This window comes from Conger conger, chromosome 16 (assembly GCF_963514075.1).
Source record: "Conger conger chromosome 16, fConCon1.1, whole genome shotgun sequence".
NCBI classification, from domain to species: domain Eukaryota; kingdom Metazoa; phylum Chordata; class Actinopteri; order Anguilliformes; family Congridae; genus Conger; species Conger conger.
The window spans coordinates 29,680,077-29,702,184 of NC_083775.1; the positions used below are offsets into that span (position 1 = coordinate 29,680,077).

Below are 22,108 nucleotides of genomic sequence, written 5' to 3' on the forward strand. Positions count from 1 at the left end.
TGAAAAGCTAAAAAACCCAAAAATATGCATGTGGGCCTTTAAATTGCTGTTTGATTAATGAGGGATTATGTGTCACCTGTGCTACATGCACCTCATCGTCCGCTGCTGGAGGGGCTCCAACCCACAGGTCGCAAATATAAAATGGCCGCCGTACCAGCTGTGTGCCTGTGTGCCACAAGCTTCCCTGAGGCTGCGGGTTCAAATCCCAGCCTCAGCTCGTCCCCGTGGGCAGAGGCACAGTCCGATTACGCGACGCGCGTGGCGTCACCGCCTAAATGCCCCAAATACAAAGCCATGTTCTGTGCAAATGCAATTAACTCCGTCTACACAACTGTGTGGCACCCTGCCCAAGGACATCTGCTGACGCTTTTCAGCCGACGTACGCAAGCAGAGGGCCGCGATTCCGCTTGTAAAAGCCTATCCACATCATAGGAAAAATACACATTATTCAGCTACCGTCGAACAGAGAGAAGTTGGCAAACGTTTCAGGGTGTCAAAGCACTACCAGAGTATAAGAGGCGAAGGATAAATTTAGATACGAATGCCGCGCTGTTACAGCCATTCAAAGGTTCAGACCATGTTGAAAAACATATAGTAAAAGAATAAATTGGCTTTTCTTCACATTTATTTTAGAGTGGTGATGTGAAACTCTCACATGCGTGCAGGTGCAAACTCATTATCACAGAAAGGTGTTTGGTTAGTGTCTTTGGTTAGGTCTTTATGTTAAAGGTCCTATATACTTTCCAATGTTTTATTTTAGGTCTTGATATCCAAAACAAGGTGCTTGTGTGGGTTTAAGTACCAAAAAAATCTCTGTTTTACATGTCCACTCATTAGCACCTCTCGTTAGCTTTGTCAAGAACAGGCCGTTTTAGTGACTGTGTCTTTAACCCCTTAAGAGGTGAAGACATGGGGGCTTTTTGCATTCATTAATTTCTTTCAGTGTGCAGTTTTCAATCACTATGGTAACAGGATATACCGTTTGAAAGCGTTAAAATGCATAATAGTTTCATTACATTACATTATTGGCATTTGGCAGACGCTCTTATCCAGAGCGACGTACAGTTGATTAGACTAAGCAGGAGACAATCCTCCCCTGGAGCAATGCAGGGTTAAGGGCCTTGCTCAAGGGCCCAACGGCTGTGCGGATCTTATTGTGGCTACACCGGGATTAGAACCCCTGACCTTGCATGTCCCAGTCATTTACCTTAACCACTACGCTACAGGCCGCCCCGTTTCTCATTATAAAAGTGTGCTGCATCAGATAACCTTGATAGAATCTCCAGATAAAGTGCAGATCAAACACAGGGACAAGTGTGAAGAGGACCCGAGAGGACAGTCTGGTTCCGAGTCCTAGAGAAACCATGTACAGTACTGTGCAAAAGTCTTAGGCACCTGTATAACATTCAGTACAGTTAAGATTCTTTCAAAAATAATTAAATGAAAGGTCCTACATAAACTTACTATACATTTTACATTACATTTTTGTAATTTGGAAGAATAGTTAAAAACTGAATCAAATCAATATTTTTTGTGACCACCTTTCAGAGTTAAAACTGCATCACTTCTCTGAGATACCCAACGCTGTCCTGCAGTTCTATAAGACAATCAGCAGGGAGGTTGTTCCAAGCATGTGGGAGAACTTGCCACAGTTCTTCTGCAGACTTTGGTTGGCTCCTTGCTTCTGATCTGACAGCCTTGATCAAGTTTTTATGTAAAAAGTAAGTCAATTGCTGACAGTAATATGTTACTTTTTTTATTAAATACAAAAATGTCTCTGTAAAATTAAATCTTTTGGAAAATGAATATTTGGAAATCTCAAATGTGTTCTTTTATACTAACACACAAAAATATATATAATAAAGTCTGGGGTACCTAAGACTTCTGCACAGAACTGTAGATACAATCGGAAACCCTTGCAGAGTACATCAAAAATCATGGTTGGCAGCTAGAATACCCAGAGTTCACCAATAGAATACAATATCTAATACAAAACAATACAACAATATCTATATATAACTAGATATAAGTGCCATTATAATCTATGGCGCGCACAAGGCTATGGTGGTGAGGTAGGGAGGGAAAGGTGCCGTTCTGACAACCACAGGAAGGTCATTCCACCACCGTGGGGCCAGAACAGACAGCAGTCGTGACCGAGAAGTGCAGGTGCAGTAAGGGGGAAGGTACCTGGCATCCTGAAGTAGCGGAACGGAGGCGTCTCCGTTCTGCATAAAACAACACAAACTGTCGTATTTTCAATACACACGCGGAGTCTGTTGTGCATTGGCAAAAACAGTTTTTGAAATTTAGGTTGACATTTTACCACAAAAAAATTATTTTGCGATGCCTACATCTAAATAGACTTCCTTTAGAGGAGTTCCAAGGAATCTCTCATCTGAGTGAATATTTCTGAGGAAGACAGTGGAAACACTGTTGACAGCGCAATAGAGGGCATTTCCAGTGATCCCTTTTTATATCGGTGAGAAATACATTCTCAAAATATTTGATTATTATTCAGTATGTACTTATAAATGAGGAGCCAGCCTGGTTTTTAATAATAAATAGCATTTGAAATTATGGAATGCATTTGACTTGTTGATGTGTTTGACTTTAATCAAAGGACCTCAATTAATATCTTAGTATATAAGATATTTGATATTTCATATATAAGATATGTATATTTTATATATTTTAGATATAGGAAATTTTTGTTTGGTCATCGCAAATGAATTTTAGCAGCACAGTAAATAGGAATACAATATGGTCAGAATGTGCATCTCTTAGGTGCTTGCTCAAAAAATAGTTGCATGGTTGGGTGGTTCTTGTAAAATGGTTGTGTGGTTGGGTGGTTCCTGTAAAAAAATGGTTGTGAGGTTGGGCGGTTCCTGTAAAATGGTTGTGTGGTTGGGTGGTTCCTGTAAAATTGTTGTGTGGTTGAGTGGTTCCTGTAAAAAAATGGTTGTGAGGTTGGGCGGTTCCTGTAAAATGGTTGTGTGGTTGGGTGGTTCCTGTAAAAAAATGGTTGTGTGGTTGGGTGGTTCCACCAAAAATAGTGGCACTGGGTGGTTTGTGTAAAAATGTTTGCAGTCGAGTGTTTTGTGTAAAAATATTTATGTGGTAGAGTCGGCTGATAATGAGCTTTCCTGGGGTACCGTTATTCCTAGAGAACAATTCCGGCAACCACACGTTCTGCTCCAGGAAGCTGGTAACTCTGAGGCTGGCCTTCCTCTCCGACTTGATCCAAGCGCAGGAATTCTTCTATTCTCCCACCACCATCGCCCTGGCCCTGACCTCCTGACCCAATTACAGAATTTCTAAATAAACACAAACATCAGCTGGCCGCACAGTGACCTTCTGCACACTGTCTTGAAACCCACTGCCAGAATCAGAGCAGTGTCAGCCCTACGAGTTCGGTGGTCTGAAATGAGAACCAACCGGACCGGGTGGCGGAAGCAATCGCAGCCTGGAGCGGGGGTGTAACATGTGGGAATTGAGCGAGAACAATAGCATCGAAATCTAATTAATTGCGGACGGCTGTGGCCCGAGACGACCGCATAAGCCATTCATGCCAGCAGCTGGTTCTGAATAAGAGAATCTTGTGGGTTTATTCAAACAATGCTAATGCTGGGCTCCGAAAGCAAGAAAAAGAACTGAGGGAACAGGACACAGCGACATTCAATTCAGGTTAAGTGTCTTGCTCAAGGGCACAACCTTTCAGTTACGAGCCAAGGTCGCTCCATTATGCTGCAGTGCCAGTCTTAATGTCCACTCTATTCAACACAGCTCTCCCGATGCCCACGCTTTAGGTAAATTCGGGCACAAGCTGAGGAACACAATGACATTTTCAGAGTCTGATGAAGGAGGCGTAATGTCGCTTTAAAGTTCACAGCGCCGCGGCACAAGAGACCCTTTTTCTCCGACGGCAAGTCCGTGACCGGCGAGTCGCGCGCGACACTCCATCGCCTCTCTCGAAGGCACGTCTGCAGTTCGCATTCACCACTTCAGTCGCTCGTTGCGATTGACATTTCTCGTTATTTCTCCGCGTTTTTTATTGCCGCCTTTTGCGAGCGCGCAAAGCATCTGCTAATAAATACAGGCCTCGTTCCAGCGAGCGCGCGGATCGCCGCAAGCTGCGTGCCCAAACCGCACCGTGGGGGACCGGATTCGAAATGAAACGATGAATAAGAGGTCAATTGCAGACCGTCACTTTTAATTTGTGGTGATCCAGGCAGGAATTACATCCCTTTTTAGACAGTCCCCCCCCCCCCCCCCCCCCCATTTTAGGGGACCAATAGTAATTGGACAGTTGGCTTCTCAGTGCATTCAATTGTTTCCTTAGTAAATGTGTAAGAAAGATTTCAGTGTCTAGTCCTGATTCTAAGCTTCCGATTGCCTTTGGAGTCTGTTGCTGGCATTACTGGTGTCAATATGAGTGCCAGAGTGCCAATGAAAGTCATCAAGGAAGCCATTATGAGGCAGAGCAATAAGGAAAACGTAGGCCAAACAATAGGCTTACTGAAACAAACTGTCTGGAACATCATTAAGAAGAAAGAGCTCACTGGTGTATGTTTGGGATCATTGCTTTGTTGTGGGATGAGGCACGGTCCAATGAGTTTGGAGGGAATTGATTGAACTTGAGCAGGTAAGATGCTTCTGTACACTTCATTCTGCTGCTGCCATATGGGTCGAGTATAGTCTATTCGAGAGGAGAAAAGCTTACTGAGAGGCACAGCCAAAAAACTGTGCGAGCTGTGAGAGTTAAGGTAGCATACTGCACATGAAATAGTATTACATTCAGCCTTTTGTTCTTCAACTTTATGTCCGTATCTGCAGCTGGGTACAAACTGAAGCCATTACAGGTTAAGAACCTTGCTCAAGGGTTCTACAGCAGCGCTCTCCGCGTGGGAATTCTCATTCTGCAAGCCCAGCTCTCTCACCATACTACAGGGCCTGGGGCCCGCTATCAATCAAACGCTGTCCTTCACTTTGGTTTACGGAGAAAATGCAACTGTTAGTTTATTCTTATACACAAAAGCAGTCTTGGCATGGTAATTTTTAAACTTCAATGGTGATTTCAAGCCAACATTTCGAACAGTACACCCTGGGATCCGTACTGTGACTGGGAGAGGTCTTCAAATTTATCTCAGGTTATGCGAATGGGAAATAAATATTTACATATTCATACAGACGGACATAGACAAGCTGGCACGTACGCACAAATACATACTGGGGCCACTCAATAGAAAGATGGGAGGGGGGGCTGTTTTGGTCCCACAGTACCCAATATGCAGGAGTGTTCAGTGAAATATTATTTATGCATGCGAGTGTAACGTTAAATTGCACAAAATAATTTCAAGGCAACGGTAGTCAGTCAGTTTAATCTTTCCTTCCTCCCTGGGACATGTACGCACACACATCCAATAATACAGTAAAGTGCATTTTTGAAAAAACACCCAATCATACTGCAGGTACCCATGTCTGTCAACATAACTTTGTAAGAATAAACAAATTGATCAGCTCAATTGAACCGAGACAGCAGATGTTCATCCTTTTTCAAAGTAGGCAGCTTTATTTACTCGTAAACCAAACATACTTGCCTACCTGAAAAAGAGGAAAATGTCTGTTTTCACAATTTACCGATTCACTCCAGAGTAATTAGCTGGCTTATTTCAGCTGATTAAGAGGAAGACAGGGAAGCATGTGTCTGGTCGCATGTTAAACGGTTTTGTTTGTTTGGAACTGATGCTGTTGTGTCTCACATTTCCCTTTGGGGACCATGGCATGTTCGCCCCAGGGTTAGCGAAGACATTTTCGCTAATGGTTTAAGTTTGTTTGCTGGCTAGCTAGCTAGTTAGTAGCAAGGGTAGACGTTTGGTTTGTTTCTGGTGCGTCAGCAACAGAAGCCTCCGGCAGGTTCTCTCTCTTGCCTCACTCTGTGTTCATTCAGCTGTTTCAGAAGTGCAGCTCACCTGAGTATATGTTACATAATGTGCAGCTGTTTTATGATTAAAACAATGTCGCCTGTGATCCAGGTCCTTGGTAAAGCTTGTAACTGGAAAAAAAAAAAAGTGTTGTTCCAAACGTAAAACAACAGTTTTTGCCCCCAATACTGATGCCAGGTCTGCACCTGTGTGTGTGTACTGTACCCTTTTTTCCAGCAACAAGAGCAACACAAAGTGCTTTACAATTTGTGCCCCTCATTCACCCATTCACACTCACACTCACAATGGCAAAATGCAGCCATGCAAGGCCAACCAGCACAAGAGAAGAAATTAGGGATTGGGTTACTTCAGGACACTTCAACTTTTTTTCCCAATTACTCTCCTTGAGCACAATACAATCTTGAGCACTTTTTTATCAAGTATTTTTAGTTGCACACTTATGCCGCAAAGATAAAGTAAAGAGACAGATCAGGAAGTCACCAAATCTGGATGACTTCCAAAACACCTGCAAAGCTATGATGATATCTCAATATCAGGGGCTTCTGTGTTATGTATCTGCCCTTCCTCCTGCTTTCCAGTGTATGTCCTTATCTCCCGAAAGGATTAAACTCCAGGCCACCATTCTCTCCCGCACAGTTTGGTCTCAAATGAAAGCCTGAGACACTGTGGTTTCTTCATCCGAAGGAACCGGACCAACCACCTTTTATTTACACCACCTGTAGTGGTACTGGACCGTGAAAGGCAATGCTGCCCCCTGTGGCCAATGACAAAGCCAAAGCAACTGCATTCTCACCTCAAATGTTTTAAGAAACATATTTTAGTGGACTGTTTAGGACGAATAAGAGAAAGTTTATGAATGGTCTGACATATTATGTTTTGCCAAAAAACCAATGAACCAGTCTACCCAATCAAGCACCAACTACGCAAGATGTCCCATGTTCTTGTTAATCCCATTGGCCATCTATCCGACGCAACCCACCTACAGTAACAAACTATATACTTTATTATAGATCTTCATTTAGGTTTGTTGAATCCAGTGTGGCACACTCGTACGAGCCCTTCATACTAAAAAAGTCAGATAAATGTATTTTAAGAATATAATTATAGTGATAAGCAAACAGATTTTTATCATTCAAAATGGTAAAAAGATGTGCCTGGGGGACTTGCAATAGTGGTACAAGATTCCCTAATCATGTGGAAGGCATTGCGTTTTTTCTTTTTCCCAACTTAAAGATAGATTTTCAGAAATATCAGGAGTAGATTCGGCTAGGCTCATCACCAACTGAACTTTCACAACGTCTCCAAAGACACACAATTCTGTTTACAGATAACGTTATTCAGTTAAAAGACTAATTTCATCTTCTTGTTTAATGTCTGCCACTTGACAATGCTAGCTTATTTGATTGTCTAGAACAATATCAGCTTGTCAACTAACGTTAGCTACTCAGCTGGTTAATGTTGTAGAGACTAGATTAGTGTTTTAGGCTGACTTTCTAACATTTGCATGTAACCACCATATTTGCCCCGTATTTGATCGAACCAGTTTACCAGTCTAAAAGTGACACTTGGAACTAGCGAATGATTTGCTCTTGCCAAGACTTGCTCTGCTGCACAGTCCCACTGACAGAAATATCGTGCTGAAGAAATGTAAACAAGGTTAGATTCAAGAGTGACGTCTGAAACTTCATTATGCTACACAATGAGTTAATAGATCTAAGACTAATCTTTAAGTGATACTCTTTACCAGTAGGTAGCTGGAGTTACTCAGTGAGCAAAAGCCAGAATCTTGATATCTATAGGGGTAGACATCTCACTTGAGTGACGTTTTGACATACACAGACTAAATTATATTCCAATAGCAATAACCCCAATATAGATCAGGTTTTACCAGGCAAGCTAGGTCCGAGTCGTCAAGTAAAGCTTTCACTTTTCAATCAAATGTAGCTGGATTTTAACCCGAAAACCAAGACGGGATTTCACTTTTTCTCATGCCCTTCCCCCGAGACCGATCCTTATTGGCCAACCTGCAGTGACATAATCAATCCACAATGCGCCTCTCTCTCCCCAAACCTCACTGTGACCTTCTGCTCCCAACCAGAAGGGGGCGGTGTGGTACCCTCCCACCACTGACGCCCAGTGCCATGAGGTTTAGCGAAAGAAGAACAGCAGCACATAAATCATGCCTACAGAACATCTCTCCTGCCCCTCCAGAACCACATCACAGTGTTTTATTGGTCCTAGACCCCATGCATTGGAGACTGACAACACAACCCCTCCCTCCCTCCCTCGCTCCCTCCCTCCCATGACATCTGTCATTACCTGTGGCTCACCTTGTGGTCGTAAAAGGTCTGTAGCTGAAGGCGCGAGGAATAAGCCATTGATTCGGGGTGCTTAAGCCTACTTTGACAGTCACATCTCAAAATCTCGGAGAGCTAAGGAATGGCACTTCCTTGGCATTTTGATCCATTTCGCATCTCGTGACCGAAAGCTCTTGGGCGGGGTTGTCTGAAGCCAACACAGGAAAAATCCATCACTCAGTATAAATCAATGTCGTATGGGGCGGGAGGCCAGACCTACTCTGCTGGTGACAGAGGGAGAACAGACTTGTCAGGGGGAAAACCTGGCTACACCTTATACGAATGATACCCTGTAAATGCTGCCATAAGCTTGACATAACGCCTGTTATTACCAGCTACAACAGCACATTGCAGGCAATTTTACAAAGGCGAGGCCTCATTTATTGTATAAAACATTAATACGCCTGGATTTGGACTAAAATTCTAGAGATTTGATCTTACGTGTAAATTGACACACAAATTGAGATTTGTAAAAGGAAAACTCCCGAGTAATCCCCACAAGCGAGAATATTTTGGCAGCCCCCTCACATATGGGCTGTTGTACCACACAGGTGTGCGAGACACAATGTTGTGGGCGCTAGGCTTCTTCAGCAGTTGTTAAATTATAAAATTGTGAGCTGAGAATTAGAAGGTTCTAACTGACATTTTTGACAAAAAAAATACATATGTTGATCATAGGGCACTAAATATATGTGTGAAGTTTTATACAAAAATATGGTTTAAAATGATTAAAAAATGCTAAATTTGTATCTGCTGGGAGCCCATTCACTTTGGAATCTTTGAAGCTCAATAGGTCAACACAGACAGACCCTTCGAATCATCAGCTCAGAAAATTGTAAGTGTGCAAACCATCATGAAAAATTGAACAGCCCATAATAATACCGCAACAAAAATAATAATCAATAAAAACTTTTTAAAGCTTGAAATCAATTAAATATAGATAATTATAATCACATAATTATTCATATTCAGATGTAGTTGAGAGCTACATTGAGGTTAAGCAACAGGCTGATGGCTACAACTCCATGATAGATGAGTCTGTCCCTTTTTCACTGACCTCTCTCATTAACAAGGCGTTTCCATCCACCCTGTTTGGCACCAACAATCATTCCACGGTCAAAGTCACTTAGATCTTCTTTCTTCCCCATTCTGACATTTGGTCTGAAAAACAACCTCTTGACCATGTCTGCATGCTTTTATGCATTTAGTTGCTGCCACATGACTGGCCGATTAAATATTTGCATTAACAAGCTGGTGTACAGGTCTACCTAATATAGAGTGTATATCAATTTCATATGCGACTGGTTTCGCAGAAAAAGTACTGCAGAAAAAACATTTGCACATTAAAAAGGACGTTTGAGGGTTGAGTGCGCTGAATTTTGTATGCTGCGTGTTTTAAATGCATTCTCTACTTGACCTACATCATACATGAATGAGCTAATCAGGCACTATTGTTTCCTGTCAATGATCACTGGTGTTTTGTTAGCGTCACACAGAGAGACATACACTGCTTATCTCTCCCTACTCGGGTGAGAGACCCTCACTTCAGACTCATTTTGAACTCACCGAGGGCCGACCGCTATGTGGAATAATCATTTCTGGTTGTACAGCAAAGTTTCCTGGTCGTCTCTTCGGAAAAAGCTAACAACTGCATGGACTACAGATCATACAAAGGAAGGATTTAGATACTCAGACTTTTTGCCAATTGTTCATTAGAGAGAAATTAAGGAAATACATTTTAGGGAATGCTCGCAAGCTTGCATGTCGTGATCTAAGAAACAAGGCCTCGGGTCAAAATAACTGACAAATCAACTGCAGACGACATTACGTCATCGTCGCGCCGTCTTTCAAGCGGTAAAATCCTGTCACGACCGGTTACAGCCAGCATTGTAGCGCACTTATAACAGTGTTGTGTAGACTTTATCGGGAACAGTTCGAGAATAGTGTTACCAAATAAACAGGCCACTGGGGGGGGAAAAGCCAGGACAGAAAATGGAGTCCAGACTCCGATTGAGAATCCAGGAGGAAGAAAGTACTAAAAGCATGATGAACGATGGCATAAACGAAAGGATACGTGCTAGCCTACAGCAAAAGGAGAAAATGCACACCTTCAATCATACTAACAGTCACCCTGAAGATATATTTAATTTCATTGCAGCTGACTGGGAGCAGTGTGTGTTTGCAGAAAGGACGAGCGTTCATTCATATTCATGCCCGCTGTAATGCGCGAGGAAATGTATAAATTAATTTTTATTACATCGCGATAATTAAATGGGGCAAGGCGATGGAAGCTTTGTCTGAAAGTTCGGAATGATCCATTAAAATAGGAGTGCGTAATCGCGGTGAGTTATCGCCGGAGTTAGAACTCTAATGACGGCACCGCTGAAAGTTCATTGCTCACTGCGCAGGGTGTGTGAGTGCGCACGTGTGCGTGGAGTGGACTGTGTTTGCGTGTGTGCGCATGTCAGAGGGAGCGTACAGATTTGTCCCAGTTTTTGAGTATGTCCGTGTGTGCGTGTATGGGGGGGTGGGGTGTATGTGTGTGTGAAAGAGAAGAGATTTGTCCCAGTTTGTGAATTTGTTGGCGTGTTTTGAGTATTTTGCATGCGTGTGTGTGTGTCTGTCAGCCATATGTAAGACTGAAAAAAGCTGAATATTTGAAGAAACCCCCCCCACCTCCACTATGGGTGCTCCCTGGCTTAGTACGGTAAAAGATGCACATCTTTATGCTGTAGACTTTCTGTGATTTCACCAAGGCCCGCGAAGCCTGGCGACCAAGCGACGCTGATCCGACATCTCCATGCAGCGCTAATTAGGTGTTACCTGGGACGAATCCAGCTTCCCTGGAGGATTCGGGAATCCTCGGAGCAGATTCCAGTTCTCCTCTCCCCTCACCCATCCCCTGCTTCCTGGCCATGTGTTCGCCGAGAATCCAGGAAAGAACGTGAGCGGAGGAAAGAACGTGAGTGGAGGAAAGAACGTGAGCGGAGGAAAGAACGTGAGCGGAGGAAAGCGCGAAAGTGGACAGAGGATTGGTGGAGCAGGGCTAGCCTGGAGTTTCACCAACGGCAAATCTTATTTCCGGCTATTTATTCGAACGGTAGAGGCACACCGAGGACCGGGGTTCGCGCCCTGCTCCTGTCAGATCTGAGTACGGCCACCGCATGAGGGAGCAGCATAATTGGGCCGCCGCTCCGAGGGGGGTGGGGGGAGGGACTCGGACTCTTGAATGACGACTTTTGAAAAACCGTTCCAAAACTCCTACTCTTTCAATGGGTGGAATGTGGGGCGAAATGTCGACACTGACCGGCCCCTGGTCAGGCCCACATCCTGGATGGACAGTTTGAAGTGCGGTGAATGCTTCCGGAACAGGAACACCCACCCGGGAGAGGCCGCGCGAGGGCTTTTTACGATAGGAAATGAAAATGATTACCGAGAGTCACGACGCTCGTAACCATGAGAAACGATAAGGGCGCCGCTCGTACACACATCGTCATGGTTACACGGGCGGCAGTAAAGCGGCACCGAGGTCCGGCCGCGGAGACGGAGGCAAACAGGAATAAATAACCGGCACCGCGGCGGGAAAGGCTGCGGAATGACGCAGACGTACGGTGTCGAATGCGGTTTCTGCCCGCTGAATTATACATTAACTGAATATACGAGGGCAGGACTGCCGCTGAAATATGGCCTTCACGGCACTGTGTTGACAAACCCCATCTCATACCGTTCCTACAGCGCGCCGGGAACGGCCCGGCGAGCTCTCGGCTCGGACCCAAAACGTAATCAAAATGTAATCCAAACAAACGACCCGCTAATTTATCTACTTATCTGACGCCGTAATGGCTCAATCGCGTATCCACCGCTACGCAATCGAACGGACCGCTGGCGGAATAATTTTCTCAAGCTATTATGTTCTGTTTGGGGTCTCTGCAGGACGTGTGCATTGCTTTCGCGTAGAGCTCTGGTACATAATGGTTGGGTGTTAAGGCCTTACGAGCACTATAGAAGATAGCATCATTCACAGGATCAATTTGGGGAGGAAAAAGTCAATCACCCTGTTTTCCAATGTGGGTGGAACACTGAGACAATTGCTTTTATCACCCTGTATCCGCTAACTCAACGGATGGTTTCCAAAAGAGAATGGTGTTTTTTTTTTTAGTGCGGCCAAGAAAAAGGGTAATTTTATGGGGGGAGGTTTGAGGAATTGTGACTCCTTTCCTCAATGTTTGTTTAGAGCAGCTATTTTACACTGTCCTGTTTCCATTAAGGAGATCACAACATAATGCCAATGGAAATCCAGCTTGATGAATTTTCTTTGGGAAGTGGGGAACAGCGTGTGATTGGTAGGAGGCACGGTCCTGGGGGGGTTTAACACTAAGCAGGATTACTGACTTAGCTGGATAAGTTTATTGAGTAAAACCCAGAACAGCCAGAACTTATCCCGTCCGTAAACCTGCTTCATGATATACTGCCTTAGTTATTTTGACTGGGTAACAACATTTTCTGACAAAACATGTGTTGCCCCTTCATTTGGCCGGGTATATACCAACCTGAAAAGCGCAAGATAGGAAATCTAGAAAAGATGAAGAATGCTTTGTTCTTCTAGATAGCCCTCCTAAAAGTTAGACAAACCACTCCTGGTGATGTACTTGGTGATTCCACTTGTTTTTGATTTTAAAAAGTTTATACGCATCAGCTTTCAGGCTCTATTTGATATCGAAATGAAACAGATATACATGATCAACTGTTTGTCCAAATCGCAATCTGTCAAGGTGGTGTTCTTATCTATGAAATAGTGTAGGCAGCCATTTTCTCATATCTCTTGCCTCAAGCTCCTATAAAGTAGATGCCAACAAAGTCTAGATATGTCGATGATATCTGTGTTGTTGATGAACTGCTTGATGGGAATTGAATTATGAAGCCAAACTGAAGGCCTGTTTTTTCTGTGAACAAAAACCTGCCCAATTTGGTCCTTGTGAAAATGTATCAAGCTATACATCGTTTAGATTACTACCACAATAAGCACAAGTAATCGATGGGAAATGTGAACATTAACGTCAGCAGGTTTGTTAAAATTTGATTTGTTATTATTTGAGCCGCCTCACACAAAGTAAATCCATTCACCGCATTCATTTCTGTTGCTTGACACATTGGAAACCTCTCAGCTCCAAATCTACAAACACAGCCATGCACATACACTCGCCGAGCACTTTATTAGGAACATTTTTACTTTATTACACCTACTTATTCATATGATTATGTAATCAGCCAATCGTGTGGCACTAGTGCAATGCATACAATCACGTAGGTACGGGTAAGGAGCTTCAGTTAATGTTCACGTCAACCTTCAGAATGGGGAAAAATGTGATCCAAGCGACTTTGACAAGTGATTGTTGGTGGCAAACAGGGTGGTTTGAGTATCTCAGATCTCCTGGGATTTTCACGTGCACTAGTCTCTAGTCTGCAAAGAGTGGTTCATAAAAGAAAAACAAAAATCCAGTGAGAAGCGGTTCCTCGTTAGACGTCAGAGGAGAATGGCCAGGCTGGTCAAAACTGGTAGAAAGGTGACAGTAACGCAAATAACCACACATTACAACAGTGGTATGCAGAAGAGCATCTCTGAACACACAACGTGTCAAACCTCTTAAGTGGATAGGCTACAGCAGCAAAAGTCTCAAAAATAAGTCTAATAAATACCTGATATTAAAAATAAGTCTAATAGACTGACTAACTTGGCCTGCTGTAGATTGACTGACTCAGCGGTATAGATAGCGGCTAGAAGGTACCCTATGGAGCCGTAAGACGGCGAGCAGGAAGCCAGCAGCTAGAGCGCCCTGCAGCTCTCCTCCTCCGTCCCACCGCCCCCGCGGTGATCTCACCATTCTCAGCCTGCCGAACGGGAAGCACTTTACAGAAACAAAGCATCGCGGCGAGCCGGAAAAATCAGATAAGAGGTGAAGATTCACACTTCGCAGATGGACACGGCTATCAAGGCATCTGTCCCTCAATGGTGCCCGTATATCTGGGCGGCTGGGCAGCAATTGTTTCAGCCGGGCCCGTTTAACTTCGCCGAGTGCGAAGCCGAACCGCTTGGTCGGGTCGCTGTGCTCCCGAGGTGAGAAAGCTAGTCGGGTCTGGCGCCAAGGCCTACGGAAAGTGCCGGAAACCCAAGCCAAGGCTGGGCGATAAGGCGGAAACTCGGCAGGGTAAGCTCGTTTGAAGAGGGGCCGGACGGAGACGGCGGGAGCGGGGAGCTCAGAAGCGATTGGGATGCACGGGCGAAACCCCGTTCTATTACCCGAGCGGCGGACGTGCGTTCCTCAGGTCTGTGACACAGGCAGAGGCTCTGCCCTCACGCTGATGCATTCCGGTAGCCCACGCTGGGGGAGAGACAGACACAGACCTGGGGGGGGGGGGGGGGGGAGGGAGGGAGGGGGGGAGCACGCAGGGCGAAGAGCAGGCGAGAATCTTCCGGCGACCGCTGTGGTCTGACAGGCCCGCGCGGGGAAGCTGACAGGATAAGAATCACCTCCGAGTCCTGTGACTCGGCGATAATGGGGGGAGGAGGGGGGGGCGAGCGAGCTGCTCGCAGTTATTCAATTCAATCGAAGACAGGCGCGCTAGCAGAGCTGTTAGGGACGTGAGGAGAGAGAGGGTGAGGCTTAGAGAGGGCGGAAAGTGATCGCACTTCAGCAATGGAGGGAGCTTGCTGGAGAGGCGGCCCAGATTCACGAGCACAGCCCAAACACCGACAGCATAACCATAATGCGAAAAATAACAACAATACTGTAAACTATTATTATAATCATCATTATCAACGTCCCCATCATCATCACCACCCTCGTAATAATAATGATCATGTGTAAACATAATTATTGTCTCCATAGTTGGTTATTCTGGTTATTTAAACTACATTCCAACAGTCTCTCATATAGGTGTACAAAACAATTTGTTCAAATCGAAAAGGGTGAGGTCAGAAAGTGATTGATTTCTGACTAAATTTCCCCAATTTATTTTATTTTTATAAACTTGAATTTGTTTTCACAATTGGATTCGGTTTCCATAATTGGATCTGTATAGATCCTCAGCCCTCGCCTAAGAACAACGGGCCAATGGCTTACAATTGTTATTGAGTTGGGGGTAATTGAGTCAAAGCTATTTTTATTATGATGGAGGGCAGTCTGTTGAAAACAGTGGTTTCATTAAAAAAAAAATAGTTCACGAAAACAAGACAGGGAAGCAGCTCTGAAATACAGCCCAGGAGATATGGATGAGCCCTGCATTCTTCTCATTATAGTAATGGTCCATAGAGAGACACAACAGTTAAAAATGACATACCGTGCAATGTGTACATCTGCTGGGTATGGTAACTAATACATCAGGGATTTGCAGTGATTTCTCCTGATTTATTTTCTGATTAATCCAGAAATAGTGATTTTCAGGCCGAGAATGTGTCAGCCCAAGGCGGAGGACTTGTTTATGTCATAAACACACCGTGAAGATGTTTCCCACTCTTTGACAGCTGACAGCAGGATAGAATATTTAGCACCAAGGCCAAACATTCGTGGGCGTCAGAGACACTCCACAGTCTGAACGTCGGTATTTCCTGATTCATCTAGGGAAAAACCCCATCCCAAAAATACGATTTTGTTTGTGTAACGGGTCGCCAGAGTACGGAGGACGCGTAAAGTTTATTAACGAGCACCGACAGATGCAGCCCTGTCCCGATCTGGCCACCCTTGGGAGGCTGTCCGCGTTTAGGTGCAAGATGAACAGCCTATCACAGGAGCCCGCTCAGTCTAATAGGCAATATCAATCCTTCTTTTTCTCCCTCTCTGTGCGTCTGGGCTAACGTGCTAGCTCTTAGCAGCAGGCTTAGGCTCAGAAATACTTTGCCCGTCCCCCGACCCGCAGGCCCCAGCCGACAGAGATACCAGGCAGGCAGATACCAGCTGAATACGAACGACCGTTAGCGACAGACCTGAGAGCCAAAGGGAGTGTTCAGCTGCGCCCCACCCCGCTTGGAGACTTCGGCTTTGTGCTGGAGGAAAGTGGAAGCGCTTCACACTTTTGTTGCCTCTCCCTTGTTGTTTTGTCTGTCTTATACTCCCCCCCCCCCCCCCCCCCAATCCTGATTGGCGGATCCTGATTGATTTTGATGGGATTCACCGGGGCCCAAACACTGGACTGCCCGGCCTCACGAGTCGCTTCCTTTCAGATAGCGCTTCCGGCACTTTCCCTGCCTTCATGGTCTGTATGCCAGCGAGACCGAGCCTTTCACATTTTTCTTATTTTCTTTTTCTGTGTACCGATGACCCTTTTATTTCAATAATCTTCTTCCTTATTTGCGACTCATCGTCTCCTTGCGTGTTTTATCTCGCGGTCAGGCAGTGGCCTAAAACTCCGCAGGGGGCCACAGTCTCTGCTGGCTTTTGTGATTTCCTCTCAATCAGCAGCCGATTTCAGCCTCGGAAACACGGTGCCCCGACTCTTTAGTCAATAAGTGAACCTGAGTGCAGGAACACTTCAAAACCCACCGGACATAGCAGCCCTCCAGGACTTGAGCTTGAGCACCTGTCCTCTTGACCAACCCTGCTCCAGGAGAGCCACAGCATCTGCTGAGGTCCTCAACCTTCAGCCTGGAGTGCCGAAGGGTCTGCTAGGGTCTGCTAGGGTCCCCAACCCTGGTCCTGGCTGGCCCCAGCCAGACCCTGTGTGCAACAGCTAATGGACACCTGAATTAATGAATGAATCGGGGTCTGGCACAGGGTTCGGGACCCCTGCTATAGGGAATGTGAAGGATGCCAGATTGAGTGCCCCCAACGTTATTCCTTCAGTTGGAACCAGACCTAGGTCACATACATAATTGTTTTGATTTCAATACTTTTCTAAGCTGTGCTGAGCTTGGCTGATGTATTGGACCTTATGGAAATACTCTCAAAAAGAGCAAACCCCACTTCACGGTTCTCTTGGTTGGCTCAATTACAACAGACAAGATCAATGGACCACAGAAAAGCATTTGAATCGAAGACAATTATGTATTTGACCCAGGTCTGGTTGGGCCCAATACCATAATTGGAGCCATCACTGCAAAAATGAGCTACCCTTGGGCAACTGACAGCAGCCGTAGCAGAATTTACTACCCCGGCAACCCGGTTTGGGGGCCATCTCTATCGTCACGTTATTGGGAGCCGCCCAGATCCGTGCGAACCCGTTTGGTTATGAGTCACCGGCTGTGATCTGAAGCTCTCAGGCAGCGAGCCATACGCACATCACACTGAGCCTCATTCACCAGGACAGACGCTGTCGCCGCCGGTTAGCGACCGCGCGCGTTAGCGACGAGCAAACCGCCGTTAAACCGGATGTTTCCGTTCGCCCTCCACCTCTCCCCTCTTCCGAACGACGGCCCCAGTCCTCCCTCTTCGGCAGACGGGTCTCCTCCCTTCCCCGAACCGCCGGGGAGCAGAAAAGCTGGAAGGCGCCATTTTACATGCGAATGTATAAAACTTGACTTCTTTTAGCTCAGGCAAGCGCCCGGCCCCGTCCTCCCCCTTCCTCTCCCAAACTCTCCTCGGGAGGAGAGCGATCCGGCTCTCTGTTCTGTGTACCCCATATATAATGGATGGCACCTGGGCCCCTCTGGTGTGAGCACGCTCACTTCACACATCGAAACAGGCTCCTTCCATCTCTAAATCCTCACACAGGTCATTCTTTATGATGGCTGCCTCTGGCTGCTCTGGCTACTTATATCTCTTTCTGATTTATCTTCCAGGACGTTATTATTATTGTTTTGCGCGTGTCGCCCGCGCGCGTCACATTGCTGATGAGTTTGAGTCCAATAATTGTGAAAGTGTATGTACAGTACATGTGTGATGATTGTTATTATTATCGCAGATGTCTGTTATGATTGATTCTTTTGGTTCTCCGTCTTCATTTGTAGTCCTTGCATGCTTATCACGGCAAATATTGTGCATTTCCTAAGAGGGTGGAATTATGTAACAGCAGCACCCACATTCACTCACATACACACACACACACACACCCACCCACAGTCACTCACATACAGACACACACACACACACAGACACACACAGTCACACACATACAGTCAGTCACACACATACCCAGTCAGTCACACACACACACAGTCACACACATTGTCACATGCACGCATGCAAACATACACACACACCTACATAACTTTAAAGAGATGAGAAGATAAACATTGTATCATAGCTTCTATCTTTTCCATGGCGCAGAGCCATAAAAAGAAACATCATACCAACGTATGCTTACACTGCATTATGCATCACTGCTCTCAGGGCGGGTTGATACCGCCAGCCATGTGTGGGATTCACGATGTGTCACTACGGGCTACCCCAGGAGTCCAAAACCCTGATCCCCGGAGAGCCGCAGGGTCTTAAAACCAGCAGCCATTTCAGACCAGGTGAGACGGTCTGTGTAATTACTTGCTTTAATGGATCAGTTAAGTGCCGTCTAGCAACAAAAACCCACACAGCCTGCGGCTCTCCGGAACCATGGTTTTGGACCTCAGGGCTTACCCACAGACACAAAGAGTCCCACACTTAATCAGCACTTAGCCGCTCACATCAAATCGCCCACAATCCTGAGTCAGTTTAAGTGCAAGTGTTGATTATCTTCTCAGTTGTGGTTATGCAAGAACCCCCGCCCAAAAAGCTGCCAGACTGGGAGGAAATGGACCGCTCGGGGGAAGACGTGCAGATGGGAGAGAGCAGCAGTCCCCGGGGCACGCCCGCAGAACCATCGCTCCCGCCAGGCCCGCCACGCGGCCTACGAGCCATCCGCGACGGTTACCACAGCGGTGTGACAGGCGTAACGTTCAGAGGGAAGCCTGAGGAACGGCATGGAACGGTATGAAACGGTATGGAACGGTATGGAACGGTATGGAACGGTGGTCGCATCTCCGGCTTATCAGCATCCGCCAGCACCACACGGACCGCACCGCATTGGCGGTAACAGCCACGAGGCGGAAGAACCGGGTTTCGCTTCCGCGGCAGCCAGGAGATGCATGTTACTGTACGCTTACTATCTACTGCCTGTTTTACCAGCTGCTTTACAATACAATTCAATGCCCTTATTGTTCCTAGAAGGAACATTTGCCGAGGGAAAATGCAGACAGGTTCATAAGAGCACAGAACACAGAAGAGACGCTGAACATGACAGCTGTAAGGTGCAGTCAGCAGACTGTGGAATAGAGAAATACAAGCAGGAAGCGTATAAACCATAAAGTGCATAAACGAGATATGTACCAGTTCTCAAAGTTAATCATGAAAAACACAGAATATCATCAATTTGAAATAGTAAAAAGCAATAGGCTAATGGATATGCCCGACGTTTAATTACCTCAGACCGTAACCTGCCCAATGCATTTTGCCGTTTGTTCTGATAGATCGCTCATTTTCATTTCTATCTTTACGGTTACACCAGGCCAGCCAGCGGATGATGGGCTCCCCTCTAGTTTCTCTAGAGATTTCTTCCCATTAGGGAGTTGTTGTTTTTTTTTCCCCCTCCACTGTTCGAGTTATTCTTTCCACAGGGGAGTACGATAACTGCACGTTTTTGGGGTTTTGGACCTGGTTCAGACCAATTTTCCTTTCTGCATCTTTGCGGCAGTGTCTCTAAAAAGCACCACATGAATAACATTCAATGAAATTGAACTGAATAAAAGGAAATGAAAAGAGGATTTCTCTTTCCAACAGTTTTGGTTTTCTCTCTTGGATGCCAAAATGCTACAGGGAACCTCATCAAATCAGACCTCATCCCAGAGCTTCCAGGTGCCAAGTGCTGGAGTCTAGCGCATCGTAAACAAACAAGCTCCTCGAACATCCACCGCAGGCCAAGAAACACACCGCAGACGCGTGACAAGAGGCCAATGACGCACCCCGCCGTATCCAACCAACCAATCACAGACCAGGCCTGCGGGAAAGCTCCTTGAACATTCAAAGCAGGCCAAGAAACACAGCGCACACGCTCGGTGAGCGGTCAATGAAGCACTCCGCTGCATCCGACCAACCGAAGCGCACACCCACAACAAACAGCCAACGTCCCGCCTCACCGCTCACCGCCTGTTGAAAAAAACACCAGCGGCTCAGCCCGAAAGCGCTGGGAAAGAGCCGTCGGAAGTTCGGGTACCTTCCAGCAGGACCGGGCAGCGAGGGGGGGGGAAGGACTGGGAGGGAGTTGCACTCACCGTGGAGAAGTCGCGGTGGCTGCACTCCTGCCCCTGGAAGCGACAGTAGAGCATCATCTCGCGCAGGTCGTGGCCCACGCGCTCGGAGAACTCCCGCATGCTGAAGGGCTTGGGCTTGTAGCCCGTGAAGTTGGCCCGCTCGTCGAGGAGCTCCAGGACGTGGGGCTCGGCCAGGTGGGCGTCGGGCACGCGCAGGTGCACGTCCAGCAGGGCCAGCAGCTCGCCCGCGTGGTACAGGTCGTTGCGCGTCAGCCGCGGGAAGCGGTAGGCGTTGAGGTTGCACACGGTCACCGCCGGGAAGGGCAGGCTGGCCACGGCCACGGTGCCCACGCTGGTCACGTGGGGGTAGGAGAAGAACAGGGCCAGGCGCTCGGCGCTCTCCAGGGCCAGCAGGGCCAGCGAGGCCAGCAGGGCGGCGCCCCAGAGCAGGCGGCGCAGAGAGAAGGGCCCGCGGGACAGGACGTGGCGCAGGCCGTGCAGGGTGCTGCGGCGGGCGAACAGCTCCCAGGATGAGGGCCGGAGGCTGGAGCAGCTCCCCTCGCTGACGCTGCTGTCTTTCAGGTCCATCATGGTGACCCTCCCCCCCTCTCCCCCCCCCTCGAACCCGGGAGCGCAGACCCAGGTGCTGCGCTGCTGGAGAGAGAGAGGGAGAGGAGGGAGAGGAGGGAGAGGAAGAGGGAGTGGGGGAGAGGGAGGGAGAGTGTTAATGATGACCTGTCTCCACTTCGTCGCGTTCCAGAGGAGAGAGAACGGCAAATCGGCTACCCCTCTACATTTCCTGTCCTCGTACGCCGACTCCACCCCTACCCCCCGATATTTAGGCTATCTCTCTCTCTCACTCCTGTCTGTCTCTTTCCCTCTCTCTACAACTCTTTCCTTCCCCACACTGTGTGATGAAAACAGCGAAAAGTGGAAAGAGGATTGATCCAGCGAAGAGACAGAGTGCAGGTCATTGCAATCAGCCAATCAAAGGCACTTCTGTTCCCGAAGCCCCCTCTTCAAATACACGGCTCTCTCTCTCTCTCCCTCTCTCGCTCTCTCTCTCCGTCTCCCTCTCTCGCTCTGGTGCTCCCCGTTTGGCTAATGACTAACGGCTAAGTACCTCTCGTTGAAACTAGCGGAGCAACATCCAGGCCGGACGAGCGTGTGTGCAAACGAGTGTATGCGCGCGAGTGTGTGTGTGTGTGTGTGCGCGAGTGTGTGTTTGCAGAGGGAGGGGGGGCAGTCCTGACTCCTCCCGCTCTGGCCTCCCGCTCTCACTCGTCCGTTCCTTCTCCACTCGCCCGCCAAAGCCGCCAACAACACTGGAGTGGGGCGAGAAGCGGCGTGGAGAGAGAGAGAGAGAGAGAGAGAGAGAGAGAGCAAGTGAGAGTGCAAGTGACAGCACGAACACAGAGACAGAGAGAGAGCAAGCGAGAGCGCAAACAGAGTAACAGAGAGAGAACAGAGAGAGAGATTGCAAGCAAGAGCACAAATAGAGATAACAGAGAGAGGAAAAAGCTAATGAGAGCGCAGAGTGATAGAGAGAAAGGGAACAGAGAGAGAAACAGAACAGAGAGAAACAGAACGGAGAGAGA

General features: G+C 46.9%; 1 protein-coding gene across 1 annotated transcript in view; it reads right to left on the reverse strand.

Moving 5' to 3' along the window:
• Positions 1 to 21,098, reverse strand: part of LOC133115238 (acid-sensing ion channel 2-like) — a 404,480-nt gene extending 383,382 nt beyond the window's left edge. The window contains exon 1 of the mRNA XM_061225047.1: positions 20,532 to 21,098. Within this exon, the coding sequence (XP_061081031.1) occupies positions 20,532 to 21,098 (567 nt within the window). The remainder of the gene's footprint in view (positions 1 to 20,531) is intronic.
• Between the last annotated feature and the right edge of the window lie 1,010 nt (positions 21,099 to 22,108).